The sequence below is a fragment of the Saccopteryx bilineata genome, chromosome 4 (genome assembly GCF_036850765.1).
Source record: "Saccopteryx bilineata isolate mSacBil1 chromosome 4, mSacBil1_pri_phased_curated, whole genome shotgun sequence".
NCBI classification, from domain to species: Eukaryota; Metazoa; Chordata; class Mammalia; order Chiroptera; family Emballonuridae; genus Saccopteryx; species Saccopteryx bilineata.
In genome coordinates, this window is record NC_089493.1 from 217481566 (window position 1) to 217497033 (window position 15468).

General features: G+C 37.4%; 1 protein-coding gene across 1 annotated transcript; it reads right to left on the reverse strand.

Annotated features, from left to right (window-relative positions):
* Positions 1-234: 234 nt before the first annotated feature.
* Positions 235-15456, reverse strand: MBLAC2 (metallo-beta-lactamase domain containing 2). Its single transcript, XM_066273799.1, has 2 exons — positions 14874-15456; positions 235-3512 (listed from the first exon to the last, which is right to left on the reverse strand). The coding sequence occupies exons 1-2, from the start codon at positions 15325-15327 to the stop codon at positions 3127-3129; spliced, it is 840 nt and encodes a 279-aa protein (XP_066129896.1). The 5' UTR covers positions 15328-15456; the 3' UTR covers positions 235-3126.
* Between the last annotated feature and the right edge of the window lie 12 nt (positions 15457-15468).

Below are 15468 nucleotides of genomic sequence, written 5' to 3' on the forward strand. Positions count from 1 at the left end.
AGCTGAAAGCAATGAGAGAAATTGAATATAGGAAGAGGTCTCTGACCTCCCCCTTTCTACCTACCACGGGCATGAAATTTCCCATGAGAAAGGTGCCCTCCCTGTGCCATGGTTTAGAGATTTATTACCAGCTTTTCAAAACTGCACATCATATAGGAAATACCCTTGCAAGAAATTAAATGGGAATTTGTTAACATTATAAAAAAATACCAGAGACTGAAATAAAATGTCCATTTTAATATTAGTCACACAAATATTTACTTACATTTATCTGAAAAGTATGATAACAACTTGTACATGTCACATTCATATTACTAACCATGTAAGAACTACACATCATCATTTATTCATCTATATCAGAATAACATACAAGGTTTTTGTTTAAGACCTTTCATTTAAAAGGAAATAATAGGGAAAATGAATTTCCAAAGATTCAGTTATTAACAATAAAAATAAAAATTATTTCTAAATGTCTTCTATTTTTGACAACTTTGAAGTACATTTACATGCTATCATTTAAAAAAACAAATTACAACAAGGGTCACTGTCAGGGTGATATATATATATTTTTAAAGCTTTTTTTAAAATACGCTAAGATTATGCTTTAACATCACTTGATTTCTTCTTGGCACATGTGGCATCTTGGAAAGTAAAAATACACTTTGCCAATTTCCTGTTATTGTGCGGGTCTAAGCGCAAGAGCGCAGCTGGGTGGCAGACAGACCTATGTTCAATCACCAGCTCTGTCCAGAGTTGTGTTGTGGGAAGCTGGTCAATTTCTTCTCGGCACTGGGCCAGGATTAAATTAAATAATGCACATTTTTCAATTCATGGCATGGGCACTAAATGAATGATAGATGCTTTCCCCAATTTATTCATATTGAAGCAGTAGTAAATTATCACAATTTTATGTTTTGGTACAATTGGAAAAATGGAAAAAAATTAAAATAAAATCAATGTGTTTTGAAGAATTGCACTTTTAAGAAATAAAGCCTTCATCAGGTTTAAAAATTAGTGCCTACTATACCCTGATTTAAAAAAAAGTATGATAAAATGGTCAATGGTTAAGGACTTTTGGTTTCTTTTGTGCTACTGATATAAAAATAATGGCTATATTTAAGGCTCATTAAGTGATTATCTGTAGTTGCCCTGAACCAAATTTATATTCTTGATGTTGCACTATCAGCTGAAACAGACCTACTATCTTGAGACTACCATAGAGAAACACCTATGACAGTCTACATTTGAACAATCATGGCCTCCTTACTGACTTTAAGTAAAAGTTCATTTGGTCTCATGTGGCAGTACAGCTTGTCTGTCATTCAGGATGATTCTTCTATACACAATCACAATCTCATTTTTTTCATACTCAATACTTGGTCTTGGAAAAATCTGAGCTTTCTGAAAATGAAATTTAAACTGTCACAGGGAATAACTTACTCAGACAGCAATGCTTCCATCCCTATCTTGCATCTTTTTGTTTCCTATCTTGACCACTTAACAAATCATCTTTCCAAATCAAAAATCCCTCCTCCAAAAACTTTTCCCTAACTAAATTTCACATCCCTCCATTTATGTCCCTGACACTCATGTGTAATTTGTATCAACTTCAATCTGTATATAATATTATTCATATTTTGCTTTCTATTTCCAGCTAGAATCTAGTTAATCTCTTTGACTTTTTGTGTTTCCAGTCTTTAGCACAATGCTGTGCATGTATGTATGTGACTGTGTGTATGCATGTGGGTGTGTGTGCATGTGTGTATTGAGTGAATAAAAAACGAAAGAACCTCGGTGGCTTTAGGTTAGGAAAAGTTCCAACATTTTTCAGAAATCAATTGCTGGACCTTCCTAAAACCTAAAAATCTGATTTCCAAAGTTATTTCAGTTTAGTCTTAGATATGTCAATACTAAAAAGGCAATGAAAAAACTTTTTTAAAAAAACCTTTATGAAATATTCCGAAAGGTTTTAAAAGAAATTACTAAGAGCACCAAACCAAAACATTTTACTAACTATTGGTATAACTTTCCTATAACTGTACAAATGTAGACTTCATTTCATTTAAGACAAAAAATACTGAACAGGAATAGGTGTTGTGAATCAGGATTAAAAAGGCAATTCACTCTAAGTCAGCATCTAATGCACACTTTGCAATTAATTTGAAAAGCCTTCTGTGGTACATATGTATGTTATGTTAAATAAAAGAATGGTTTTGATCAGGATGTTGTAGATGTCTGTAGTTGTTTTGATACTATAAAATATGACATATACTGAAGCTACTTCACAAGAAAAATTTTGTTTATAACTGTTAATATTAAAATAGGATATAATAAAAAAATTATTCTCAATTGTATATTTTTGAGGTTTGCCTGACAGTGTCCTTTTGAGAAATATGACAATTTGTAGTTAGATTACAGACATTTGAATTTCACTTTTATGATTAAAAATATTACACATATATAATAACAAACAACAATATATATCATCTTTTTACTTTGAAGTACTCTGCAATTTACATTTAAAGCTTTGTAATAAAACAAAATTCATTGTACTTTTGTATGTAAAATTATACAATTTATAATGTATGTGATAACTACATTAAGAATAAATAAAACAAAGCATAAAAATTCTGTATCATAACAATGGATTGTTTTAGCTATTATTATTAAATCTTAGTTTATATGTTTGTATCAAGTTCTAATGTATTTTAAACCCAAGAACCTTTACCTTTAAATAATATACTAAAAATATCAAGTTCGGAGTATAAGCATAACACTTTTTATGCCCTTTTTCTAGGTCATCTGGACAGAGGCAAGGACAGTTCTTTTACTACAAAATGCCTCCTTGTTTTCCCATATATTTTGTTAATTTTAGAGCAAATATTATAAGATGACAGCTTTGGAAAATTATAGTCTCACTTAAGAGGTTTATTATTTGGAAGAAAGAAAAAAAATTAAACTAAGAACTTCCTTTTTTGGCTTATTCATTCTCAATCTTTTTTCTCTAATATACAACAGTAGTATAATGGCACTTTTTCAAATGCTCACCATTAATCATTTTTAACCAGCACAAAGTGAATGGGATTAATTTATAGAATTAATCTAAATGTGTTATAAGTATAGATACTAGGGTGAGGTCCTAGAATTTGTTACACGTAGGGCTAAACTTGCAAGAGATCTTACGGCAAAAGTTGAAAATTTATGACATATCCCAGCTTTTGCAATATAGTTAGAAGCCAATCGAAAGAGCCTTTCAGCGCCAAAGGTATTGAAGTGCCCAGGAAGCACCTTCTCCACCAGACCTCTGTCCACAAGCTCTATCAGACGTTCACAGGTTCCAACATAGTCGTTTATCCTGCTGTATGGGAGCCAATCAATCAGTGATCCATCATACACAACGTCTCCACTGAAGAGAATCTTTCGGTCTTTGTCATGTAAGCAAATACTGCCCCTGGAGTGACCGGGCATGTGCATAACAGTGAGCTGTCGGTCACCGAGGTTGATTATATCCCCTACAAAAGGAAAAAGAGTTTACAGATAAGCGTGTTGCACATATGACTTCAGTTACTTAAAGAATAGAAGAACTTTAAATGGTTTCAAAGAGGTTGGGAAGGATGACACTTACTTTATAGTTTTATTTTTAAAATACCATTTTTCTTTTTTTTTTGTAACAGAGACATAGAGAGAGACAGAAAGACAGACAGGGACAGACAGACAGGAAGAGAGAGAGATGAGAAGCATCAATTCACCGTTGCAGCTCTTTAGTTGCTCATTGATTGCAGTTTCATATGTGCCTTGACTGGGGGGCTATATAGCAGAGCTAGTGGCCCCTTGTAAAGCCAGGAACCTTGGGTTCAAGCCAGCGACCTTGGGCTTCATGCCAGCAACCTTTGGGCTCAAGCCAGTGTCCATAGGGTCATGTCTATGACCCCACGCTCAAGCCAGCAAACCCACACTCATGCTGCATGAGCCCGCGCTCAAGCCGGCCACCTCGGGCTTTCGAACCTGGGTCCTCTGCATTCCAGTCCGATGCTCTATCCACTGCGCCACCGGCTGGTCAGACAAAATACCATTTTTCTTATTGATGATTTAAAACTAAGTTGCCTAGGCCCTGGCCAGGTAGCTCAGTTGGTTAGAGCATCATCCCAACATGCCAAGGTTGTGGGCTCAATCCCCAGTCAGGGCACAGACAAAAAACAACCAATGATGACATGGAATAAAATTCCATAAGTGGAATAAAAAGTTAGACAACTTGGTGTTTCTCTCTCTCTTGCTCTCTGTCTCCCTTCCCTTCTCTCTAAAAATCAGTAAAAACATAAAACTAAAAATAAATAAGTTGCCTGAATTTCCTTTCTATTGTTTGCTAGACCAGTGTTTGCCAAAGTGAGTAACGTGGAACATTATTTCTGCACATTGTTATGATAAATAAAAGAAAGAAGAAAAGAAGATTCTGTGGTCATATAATTTTTGAGACTTCAAAGAAAATTCAGCAGCTTTCTTTTTCTGCAAGCCTTCTTTAGCATAGTAATGCACACTGTGCTAGATATGAGGGAGATATGGTTGCATACTTTCTCAAACTTAATGACCACAAACTTTTATTTTTCAGACCATCCGCAGTACCAGCATCCTCATGACACAATTCATGAATACTGCTCTAGTGAACAGTATTATATTTTTACCCCTTGGTTTGTCAGCCTGTAGAATCTAAGGAATTGGTATAAATGATAATGCTCTGGTGGCTGCAACTGCTATAATAAACTGTCCTTAATTTCTAATCCAGGAACATCATGTCTTCTGTAAGAATCCATTAAACTGTGGCAGACTAATTTACTAACTTGCAAGTAGGGTAGAATCTCAGACTCTTCCCAGGCTTTGATAGTGAGAGAAAATTGAGCTTATATGAGTGCAAAATTTCTATTTTACTGGGTTAAATAAGTACTAACCTATGTAAATCATCCTAAGTTAAAAGTTTTCACACTTATTTCTAGTGCAAATACACATACATAGAAGTAAAATCAAAGAAATACACTAACAAAGTTAATAGAAGAATTAAAGTATAATAATCAGGATTTGTGAAACAAACACAATAAAGAAGAAACAGAGGGATAATCAAGAAATAAGACAAAGAAAACAGCGTGACCTGTTGTGGTGCAATGGATAAGCACTGACCTGGAACACTGAGGTGCTGGTTTGAAACCTCAGGCTTGCCTGGTCAAGGCACATATGGCAGTTGATGCTTCCCGCTACTTCCCCCCCTCCCCTCTCTAAAATGAATAAAAATAAAATTAAAAAAAAATAAAAGTACAGAAAACAACAAAATGGCAGACCCAAATACAACTATATCAATAATTACATTAAATATAAGTGAGATAAACATTCTAATCAAAGGCAGAGAATGTTGCACTAGATTATAATAAGCAAGCTATATGTCAGTCTATATAAGAACTATAAGATCAAAGACAAAAATAGGTTGAAAACATTATATATAACATATATATATCAACTCTAAAGGGACTATAATATCAAAATATTAATATCAGATAAAATAAGGACTATTACTGGAGAAAAAAGGGACATTATATGAAGATATATATTAGGTCAATACATTAAAAAATAAAAATTATAAATGTACATGGAACAAAAACAGAAACTAAAAGATGTTTTATCCGAACACTGAAAATCATATACTATCAAGAGAAATTAAAGGAGACATAAACATAAGGAGAAATATTCCACCTCATTGACTGGAAGACTCAAAATTGTTAAGATGATAACTGAATTCATTTTTTTTCTATAGGTGCAATGTCTAGTAGAACTTTCTGAGATTATCAAAATATTCTGTATCAACACTGTCCAATATGGTAGCTATTAGCATGTAGCAAATGGCACTTGAAATAAGTCTAGTTATTTTAATCAATGTTAATTTAAATTTGTGTTTGGATAGTCACATGTGGCTAGTGGTATCTGTAATGGTCAGTGTAGATCTAGAAATTCAATAGCATCTCAGTCAAAACCTTGATATGCTTTTTTTTTTATAGAAACTTAAAACCTGACTGTAAAATTTGTATAGGACTGCAAATGACCTATAATAGCCAAAATAATTTTGAAAAAGAGGTGCAAAGTTGAAAGACTTACACTACCTAATTTTAAGAATTATAATAAAGTTACAATAATCAAGATAGTGTGGTACTGGCTATATGATATACATAATTAATGGGAGAGAACAGAATCCAAAAAGGAACACATACATGTGTTCAATGGATTTTTGACAAAGGTGTCTATCAAAATAATTCAATGGGTAAAAGGATAATCTTTTCAACAAATTAGACTGTAGCTCTTCATATATCCACATGCAAACAAATAAGCAAAACAGAAGCTCTCAACTGTTACTTCACAATATTAACAAAAATTAATTCAAAATGGATCATAAACCTAAATGTAAAAGCTTCTAGAAAAAAATCTTTGTGATCTTGGGCTAGACACAGAGCTCTTATATAAGACCTAAAAAAACCCCCATAAAACATAAGGAAAAATGACTGACTTCATCCAAATTGTAAAGTTTCTTGCTTAAAAGGACACCATTAAGAAAATGAAAAATTGCCTGACAAGTTGGTGGTGCAGTGGATAGAGTGTCACATTGGGACACAGAGTACCCAGGTTCGAAACCCTGAGGTCGCCGGCTTGAGCATGGGCTCATCTGGCTTCATTGAGGGCTCACCAGCTTAAGCATCAGGTTGCTGGCTTGAGTGTGGGATCATAGACATGACCCCATGGTTGCTGGCTTGAGCCCTAAGGTCTCTGGCTTGAAGCCCAAGGTTGTTGTTAAGCCCAAGGTCCCTGGCTTGAGCAAGGGGTCACTCACTCTGCTGTAGCTCCCCCCGCAATCAGGGCACATACGAGAAAGCAGTCAATGAACAACTAAGGAGACAAAAGAGCCGCAATGAAGAATTGATGCTTCTCATCTCTCTCCTTTCCTGTCTGTCCCTATTTGTCCCTCTCTCTGTCTCTGTCACAAAAGAAAGAAAGAAGAGAAGGAGGGAGGGAGGGAGGGAGGGAGGGAGGGAGGGAGGGAGGAAGGAAAATGAAAAATAAGCAACACACTAAGAGTATTTACAAATTGTGTATTTCATAAAGGACTTGAATTCAGAATACATAAAGAACTCTTATACCATAATAAGAAAACAAAAATTTCACATTTAAAAGGGAGAAAAGATTTTAATAGTTCTTTTAATAAAGAAGATACTTAGCCTGACCAGGCAGTGGCACAGTGGATAGAATGTCAGACTGGGATGCGAAGGACTCAGGTTCGAGACCCCCAAGGTCGCCAGCTTGAGTGCAGGCTCATCTGGCTTGAGCAAAAAGCTCACCAGCTTGAACCCAAGGTCACTGGCTCAAGCAAGGGGTCACTCAGTCTGCTGAAGGCCCACGGTCAAGGCACATATGAGAAAGCAATCAATGAACAACGACGGTGTCGCAACGAAAAACTAATGATTGACGCTTCTCATCTCTCTCTGTTCCTGCCTGTTTGTCCCTATCTATCCCTCTCTCTGACTCTCTCTCTGTCCCTGTAAAAAAAAAAAAAGATACTTAAATAGCAAATAAGTACCTGAAGGATGTTCAACATCATTAGTCATTAGAAAAATGCAAATTAAATCACAACGAAATACTTCATACTCACTAGAATAGCTAACATCTATTGAGAAAGAAATGGAGAAACTGGAACCCTTATACAATGCAGTTGGGAATGTAAAATGGTATAACTACTTTGGAAAAACAGTTTTAAGACACTGTAAAGCCTGTAGCCACGACCACCATCACAGCAGCCTGGCCCATGCAGGTTTGCATTTGATTCGGACAGATGGTAATGAAACAACGGAGCCAAGAACCGGTGGGCCATTACCTTTAATCCTAGCTTGCACCCGACAGGTGAGAAATACACACAGTGGGAAAACACTTCCCTTTCCACTCAGGGCTCCCAAAGCCACTGACTTATCCGAGTTTCCTAGAATCAAAGGTTTCTACCTCACCAGCCTTATTCACTTCTGTTTCCCATCTCCTTCTCTCTGCACAAACTGGCTTCTCCTACAGCACTCCACCATCTTGGCTGCTTCTCCTGGCCTCCTCCACATGGCCTTTCTCTGCTCTCCTCTCTAATGCTAATCTCAGGAACCAAGAGAGAGAAAGCTCCTGGTCTGCCTCATTTTATAGTGTAGAAATCAAAGCCTTTAATCCAATATACAAAGAAAGCAGTCTCTGATACAAAGTCACTTATCTGAGTCATAATGGGATTCCTCATGAGAGTGCACCACTCTACATCATGCAATTAGTCAAGGGTGTGGGGAAAAGTTTAGTCTTAAAACTAAGCCTTAGGCTATAATGACTTCACCAGCTTATAGCCTGTCCCCCACGCCCAATGCAAACTATAAGCGAGCAAACATATACATCATATTTGCAAACTTATTTGACCCACAGACACTGTCTTAAATAATTAACATACACTTACTATAAGGCCCAGGAATTGTATTCCTAGGTATCTATCAAGGAAAATGAAAACATGTATCCACACAAAGACTTATATGCAAATATTCATGGCAACATTATTCATAACAGCCCCAGACTAGAAAGATTCAAATTTTCTTCAACAGGTAAATAGATATGTTATGTCCATAAATGGATTATTTTTAGGCAATAGAAAGGAATGAATTATTAATCGATACATGGATGAATCTCCAAAATATCATGCCAGATGAAAAAAGACAGACACAAAAAGACTATATATTACACAGTGGTGGGCAAAAGTAGATTTACAGTTGTATGTAAACAGTTTAATCTTGTATTATTTATTAATTAATGTTACTATTTTTCATATAAACAACTGTAAACCTTCTTTTGCCCACTCCTGTATAATTGCATTTGTAGAAAATGTTCAGAAAAAAATCAATTGTAGTGACATAAAACAGATCAGTGAGGTTAGAGGTAGGAACAGGGATTTGCCTGGTCTTGACTTGAATCCTAGTAATTACATTGAAATAGTATCACTCCCAAATTTCCCAGCATTCCAGTCATAAGGAGCCAGATTCTTTTATAGGATAATTGTTCCAGACTTAGGTGCCTCTGTGGAATCACAAACCATTGCCATTTACAGCATGACTGGCAGGTAAGGTTAAAAAAAAATTATAGCTAAGTTGACTTAATATAATAATATAGCTGTTAGAGACTGATTATTTAATAAGTATAAAGAAAGGAAGGGAGTAAGGAAAGTTTGACCCTCAAAAAGCAGCTCTGGAGAATTACTAATGTAGAGTCTTATTGATCTTAGGTTATGTCTAGATGATATTCAAAATATTTAGAAACAGAAAAGATATATACACACTACCTAGCAAAACAGATATCAACTGTAAGCAACTGATAAGACCACTGTAGCTGAATATCATTAGATCTGCTATTACCTTGTGGCTTTATAAATGCCTTCTATATGCTTATAATGCTCACATAATTTCAACAAAAGCTTTCTTACACAAGTCAGAACTGCTCATGAAATGTACACACACATACTCCTGACCCACTTGTTCCCAGATTCCAGCCGTCCCTGAGTTTTCTTGCCTTTTCCCTTTCTTATCTTGGCATTCCTGATCTTTTCCTTCATTTCATTTTAACCAAAGTATATATACATATGTCAAATCAAATATTCCAGAAGGTGTTAAATGTAAAAAATAAAAAAGTCCTTTGACCCATTCTGGCTCTATCCAATCCTGTTCCCAAGAAGGCAAACCACTTTGAACAATTTTAGCTATTTTTTTCAGGTAGTTGCCTCTACTAAATGTAGTTATCTTTAGATAATGTTTATACTTGAGTCTTGATTTGCCAATTAAATAAACTGTACTGATTTTATTCATGTATTAACCATTACTTGGTTTTAAAATCTTAAATATTTATATTATCTGTTGATTTCCACTAAGAAACATAAGGATAGTTTTCTTACTTCTCACTCTCCACATATGTATACATTTCCCATCCTCTCATCCTCCAAAAAAGTAGTGATTTAAGTGTTCCAATCTGGAACCCTCTATGCCTGGGGTGCTATCATTGTCAGACTGTCATACTTTGCCATCATTCTGATTTTTCCTTTCAACTTTTTCTTGTTTTATATCTCCTATATTCCATGTCTTCCATTTGGTTTACCTCCTTGTTTTGAGGGGAATAAATAGGATAAAGGTTTATCTGAGTATATTCTAAAGTAACACATGTAGGAAATAATTTTTTGAAACTTTGGTCATTAGTGGAATAGATGTAGAATTCTAAGTTGGAAATCAATTTTATTTAAATAAGGCATAACACTTCTTTTCAGGCTCCAAAACTCTTATGCTCTTTCTTTACAGATAATCTTTTTTAAGCTTCTGAAAGCTTGATTCCCAGTATTCTGAAACTTTACAATAATGTGGCTTGGGTTGGATGTGTTTTCTTCCATTTTTTTGGAAACTCTGTGGGTTTATTCAATCTGGGAAGTTATATCCTTCACCTGTAGGATATTTTCTTGAATTATTTCTACTGTGCTTTCTTTTCCTCCTATTTTAAAATTCTATCTGTACTCCTATTATTCCAATGTTGGATTTCCTAAACTGATCCTTTACTGGTTCTCTCCTGGTTTCCATTTTGCCTATCTGCTCTTTTTGTAAGTTCTCAATGTTATCTTCTGGATCTTCTACTTTTTGACGTTTTAAATTCCAATAGCCCTTTGTGTGTGTGCTCTCTCTGTTGCTTATTTTGAAAGCATCCTATTGTCTCTTGGATATCTTGCAATACCTACTATAGTCCCCTGATGCAATTAATGATAGTCCTACGCTTTCAAGTTGCTTTATGCTGTTTTAGTATTTGATGTCGTTAAAGGATTTTCCCAGATTTTAAATAATGCTTGGTTGTCTAAGAGTGGAGGATGAAAAAGGCTGCTTGAAACATATGCAAGGTGCCTATTAATATATATATATAGGCTTCACTGTAGAGAGATCAAGCAGGGGTTACTTAGAGGTCAGCATCTTAGTCTTTCATCTATGTCTGGGCAGCATCTCACATAAGATTCTTTCTTATGGGCAGGAGGTGGTGGTGGGAGGTAGTAAAAACCTGGCTGTCCTTGTCTGGGAATTAGTAGGGAGTGTTAATAACACACACACACTTATTCCTCCTATTTTCAGTTCTGAACCTCTGAGCTCAATAGTACTTAACATCCCTCAATCAAGAAACCCCTCTGTTTTTCTCTTTCTCTCCAGAGAACAAACTAACTGGATGAGCATTCACTTAGGCAGAAGGGTTCTAGAGGTTCAATGGCTTCTCAAATGGCTTTTAACCTTTTCTACTTATTTTAGTAGTCTTCCTTTTTTTTTAGTAGTCTTGCTTTTGCTGCCACTAAGGTACCAGCTATTGCTAATACCTTTCAAGGCTCATGCAGAGCAAACTGGATTGGTTCTTGACTCCGCATGCTGAAATAGGATAAAACTGCTGACTCAGTCATCAGACATATTTAGTATTCTCCAGAATGCAAAACAGTTCTTCAGTCAATGTAGATTAATACCTAAAATGAGCAAACCACAGTCCTTTTATAGTAATGTCAGTGGGGTTTGAAAGAAAATCAAATTAGATGTGTTTGTTCGATCTGTTTTTTTTATCATCCCCAAATGATTCAAGTCCATCTGAAACAACTGTTTTAATACAAAACTGGGTTTTCAGTTCTGAGTATGCAAAACAGTTTATTCTTGTATTATTATTTATTGTATTATTTTCTATATGAACTGTAAACCTACTTTTGCCCCACCCTATATGTTGGTGACTCGGAGCAAATTGTTTAAATATGCATAATGGAAACAAAAATGCCTGCACTTCATATCACTTGAATATTGTGAAAAATAGGCAAAATGTATGCCCATTCAATAAGAATGTGCTGTATCAATCTAAAGTTTATTGCTATCTAATAAGAAGATACTATTTCACTAGTTGTTTTCCTGTCAAGATGCTGCACTGTATGATGATCTCACCTTGTCCGCCTTGTCCCTCATTTATAAGTTAGCTTTTGGATTAGTAATACAGTGTACAGATTGCTGTTTCTCCAAGACAGGTGACCATCAATTCACTTCAAGTGTAATACGATAATGACTTCAGCCTCTTTATGTCCTAACCAAAGCAATGAAGACTTTATGCTGTTTGGATATGTATGTGTTGCTGGTGTATGTGTGCTTGACTATGTATGAATTTTTAATATAAATATTTTATATCTCCTTCCAGGCATCCGGATTACAATAATAGCAAGTTAGCAGACCACACAATTCAGAAGAGACAGGAGAATATTCCTGAGAAAAGAGAAAATTAGATACTACTTGAGAGGAGGAGGCATTCAGCTCCTAATTTAAAGAAAAAGAAACTCTCGATATAACACAGAATTATCACCTTCAATGTGTTTGTTAAATATTAACTTTTCTTTTCACACCTTTAAAGGCTTAAAGCACCACACAGGTAGCTTACAGGCCCTTTACAATTCCAAAATGCTTTAATTATAATTATAAGGCTATAATTCTACCTATAATTATAAGGCTATAATTCTACCATCAACCGGTATTTAGAAAACTTGGATTCTAGTCCCAGCTCTTTTCCTAAATGGCTGTGTGACCTCAAGCACGATATTCAGGCCTGCTTGAACTCTTTATCTATGAAACAGGTATTCCTATCACTCTTTCACCATTGACTTCCTATTGCTGGCAGAAAGAAAAGTAAATAAATCAAGTGATTTACTCGTTAGCCAATTTAAATATATTTTAAATACTAATGTCAACATTTTTTGGTCTGTACGCCAGAAAAATTTAGTATGTACATTCATCAGCTGCATGGAAATCTTACCTCTAAAATTACCAGTTTAATCAAATGTATAGTAATTAAAAGTACATTTAACGTATTGTTAAATTTATATTAAACATACTGTAATGTAAAAGGACATTAAATTACATTAAGTATACTTTTTTATCTTAAACAATACAAGACTATCTAAACCACTTTAATCTTTAGATTTATATATATATATATATATATATATATATATATTTTTTTTTTTTTTTTTTTTCCTTTCTGTATTTTTCTGAAGCCGGAAACGGGGAGAGACAGTCAGACAGACTCCCGCATGCGCCCCACCGGGATCCACCTGGCACGCCCACCAGGGGGCGACGCTCTGCCCACCAGGGGGCGATGCTCTGCCCATCTGGGGCGTAGCTCTGTTGCGACCAGAGCCACTCTAGCGCCTGGGGCAGAGGCCAAGGAGCCATCCCCAGCTCTGGGGCCATCTTTGCTCCAACGGAGCCTTGGCTGCGGGAGGGGAAGAGAGAGACAGAGAGGAAGGAGAGGGGGAGGGGTGGAGAAGCAGATGGGCGCTTCTCCTGTGCGCCCTGGCCAGGAATCGAACCCGGGACTTCTGCACGCCAGGCCGAGGCTCTACCACTGAGCAAACCGGCCAGGGCCTAGATTTATATTTTTAATGAAAGACTCTTTTGGGTGGAATGTGAGGTATAGAATCATGCTATTTTTTTTATATCTCGAGTGATTAGGATTTCATCTGAAAGATAAAATGATTTTTGTAAAATATTTCATTATTTGTCATATTGGTAGGTCATAAAGTGAACCTTATTGTAATGCAGCCACTGGATTTTTCTACCTCATTAAAAATGTTTTAATAAATTAAAGTGGCAATTATAATGATTTCAAGAATGGAATGGAAAGAAGGGGGTTTTACATTCTACTCAGAATTACCACAATATATTTATTGGGTAGGATTTAAGTATGACTTTCATGCTTTGATCTCATGCCTTGGTTCAAACCCTAGCTTTTGCCAGCTGTCTTGCTCTGTGCACTGTAGGCACACTATTTAATTGTGTGTCGGTGGGGGGCCTCTCACCTCACTTTAAATGTGTTGTGAGGATATAATGAAGTCAGCAAAAGTATTCAAAAAATAAAGGAAATTAATATACAAATATTACTGTTGTATCTAACTAGCTGGATTACTTAAGTGCCTGCATGGGGTTGGGAGAACTGGGGTCCTACTCTTATTTTATTCCACTAATTTCTTTCTAAACACCATCCTATCTCTCAGAGTCGGAGGCCAATGAATATCTATATATAGATAATAGTCCACATCCTTCACTATCACCGTAAATAATTTCCTCATTAATTTTTCACAGGCCTTGCTTTCAACCGGACTGGATATATGTCATAGTTTAAGACTCAAGACATACATACCACTTTTTGTGTACCCTATCACGATTTTTCCCTCGTGAAGCAACATCAAGAACAGAAATCTATCTGGAAGATAAGGATGCACAAGCATATCGTAACCAGTCTCTAATGGCTTTCTAAGCCTACAGGTGGGAACTGCTCACAGCCCACGGTTACTGGTTACCGAGCAGACGAAGTCAGCATTCTCAAAAGCACAGAGTATAACATGCACTCTGTGAGGCGTAATTTAAAAGTCTTCTTGCTTGAAAGGCGCCTGGAAAAGTCAAACAGGTGTGCGGGAAAAGAATGGGAAATTTCTAGTCCCAAGTCTGTGGCGCTACAGTACCTTACACAGGAAACTGACTAGGGGTGAGGCCGGCTTTCCTTTGAGGGCTCAGCATTGCTACACGGTGCCAGAGCTGATGGATCTCTGGTAGGGAAGGCTGCGATGGCCTCCGCTCTGGTCGAGTGGGCTTTTACTCAGGGAAGGGAGAAACAAAACTGGCGTTTCTGCGATGTGACAAAACAAGCCTCTTAGTCACGCACATCTGCAACATGCATCCCTTGGGCAGTTTCATCCCAATCCCCTCCCTCAATGAAAAAGCGCGCGCCCGTGAAGGGCCCATTACCATCCTGCAAGACGAGGGTGGGCTGCACCGCCTGCACTCGGAACTGCCTGGCCCTCCAGCCGGGGCTGGGCGCCCGCACCACCTCACTGTCGGACAGCCAGGTCACGGTCTCAAAGTTGTCCCCGCGAGCCAGTGCCTCGGCCTCAGCATGGTGCACGGCCACCCGGTCAAACTGGTAAAGGCCGCCAGAGTGGTCGAAGTGCACGTGGGTGGCCACGGCTAACAGCGGCCTGCACGCCGCGTCCTCTTTGGCCCCGCGGTCCTGCAAGAGGCCGGAGGAGTACAAGTACTCCGGAAGGCTGCGGAGCCCCAGGCCGGTGTCGATCACCACGTCCTGCTCGGAGCCACGCACTAGCCAGATATTAGCGCGGTTGCCCGACTCATAGAAGCGTTCCTGAATCCAGAAGATGCCGTCGCCCAGGGACTTGTGGGCGTACCACTCGAGGGCAGACATGCTGAACAGGGGTGCGGCCGGCGGACTGGATGTGGGCGTGGGTGCCTCCGGCAGGATGTCCGGACTGCAGGCACTGCGGCGGTGCGGGGCTCTCTGCCCGCAGCCAGGGAGGAGGTGCGGAGCCAGGAGAGGGCGGGGCAT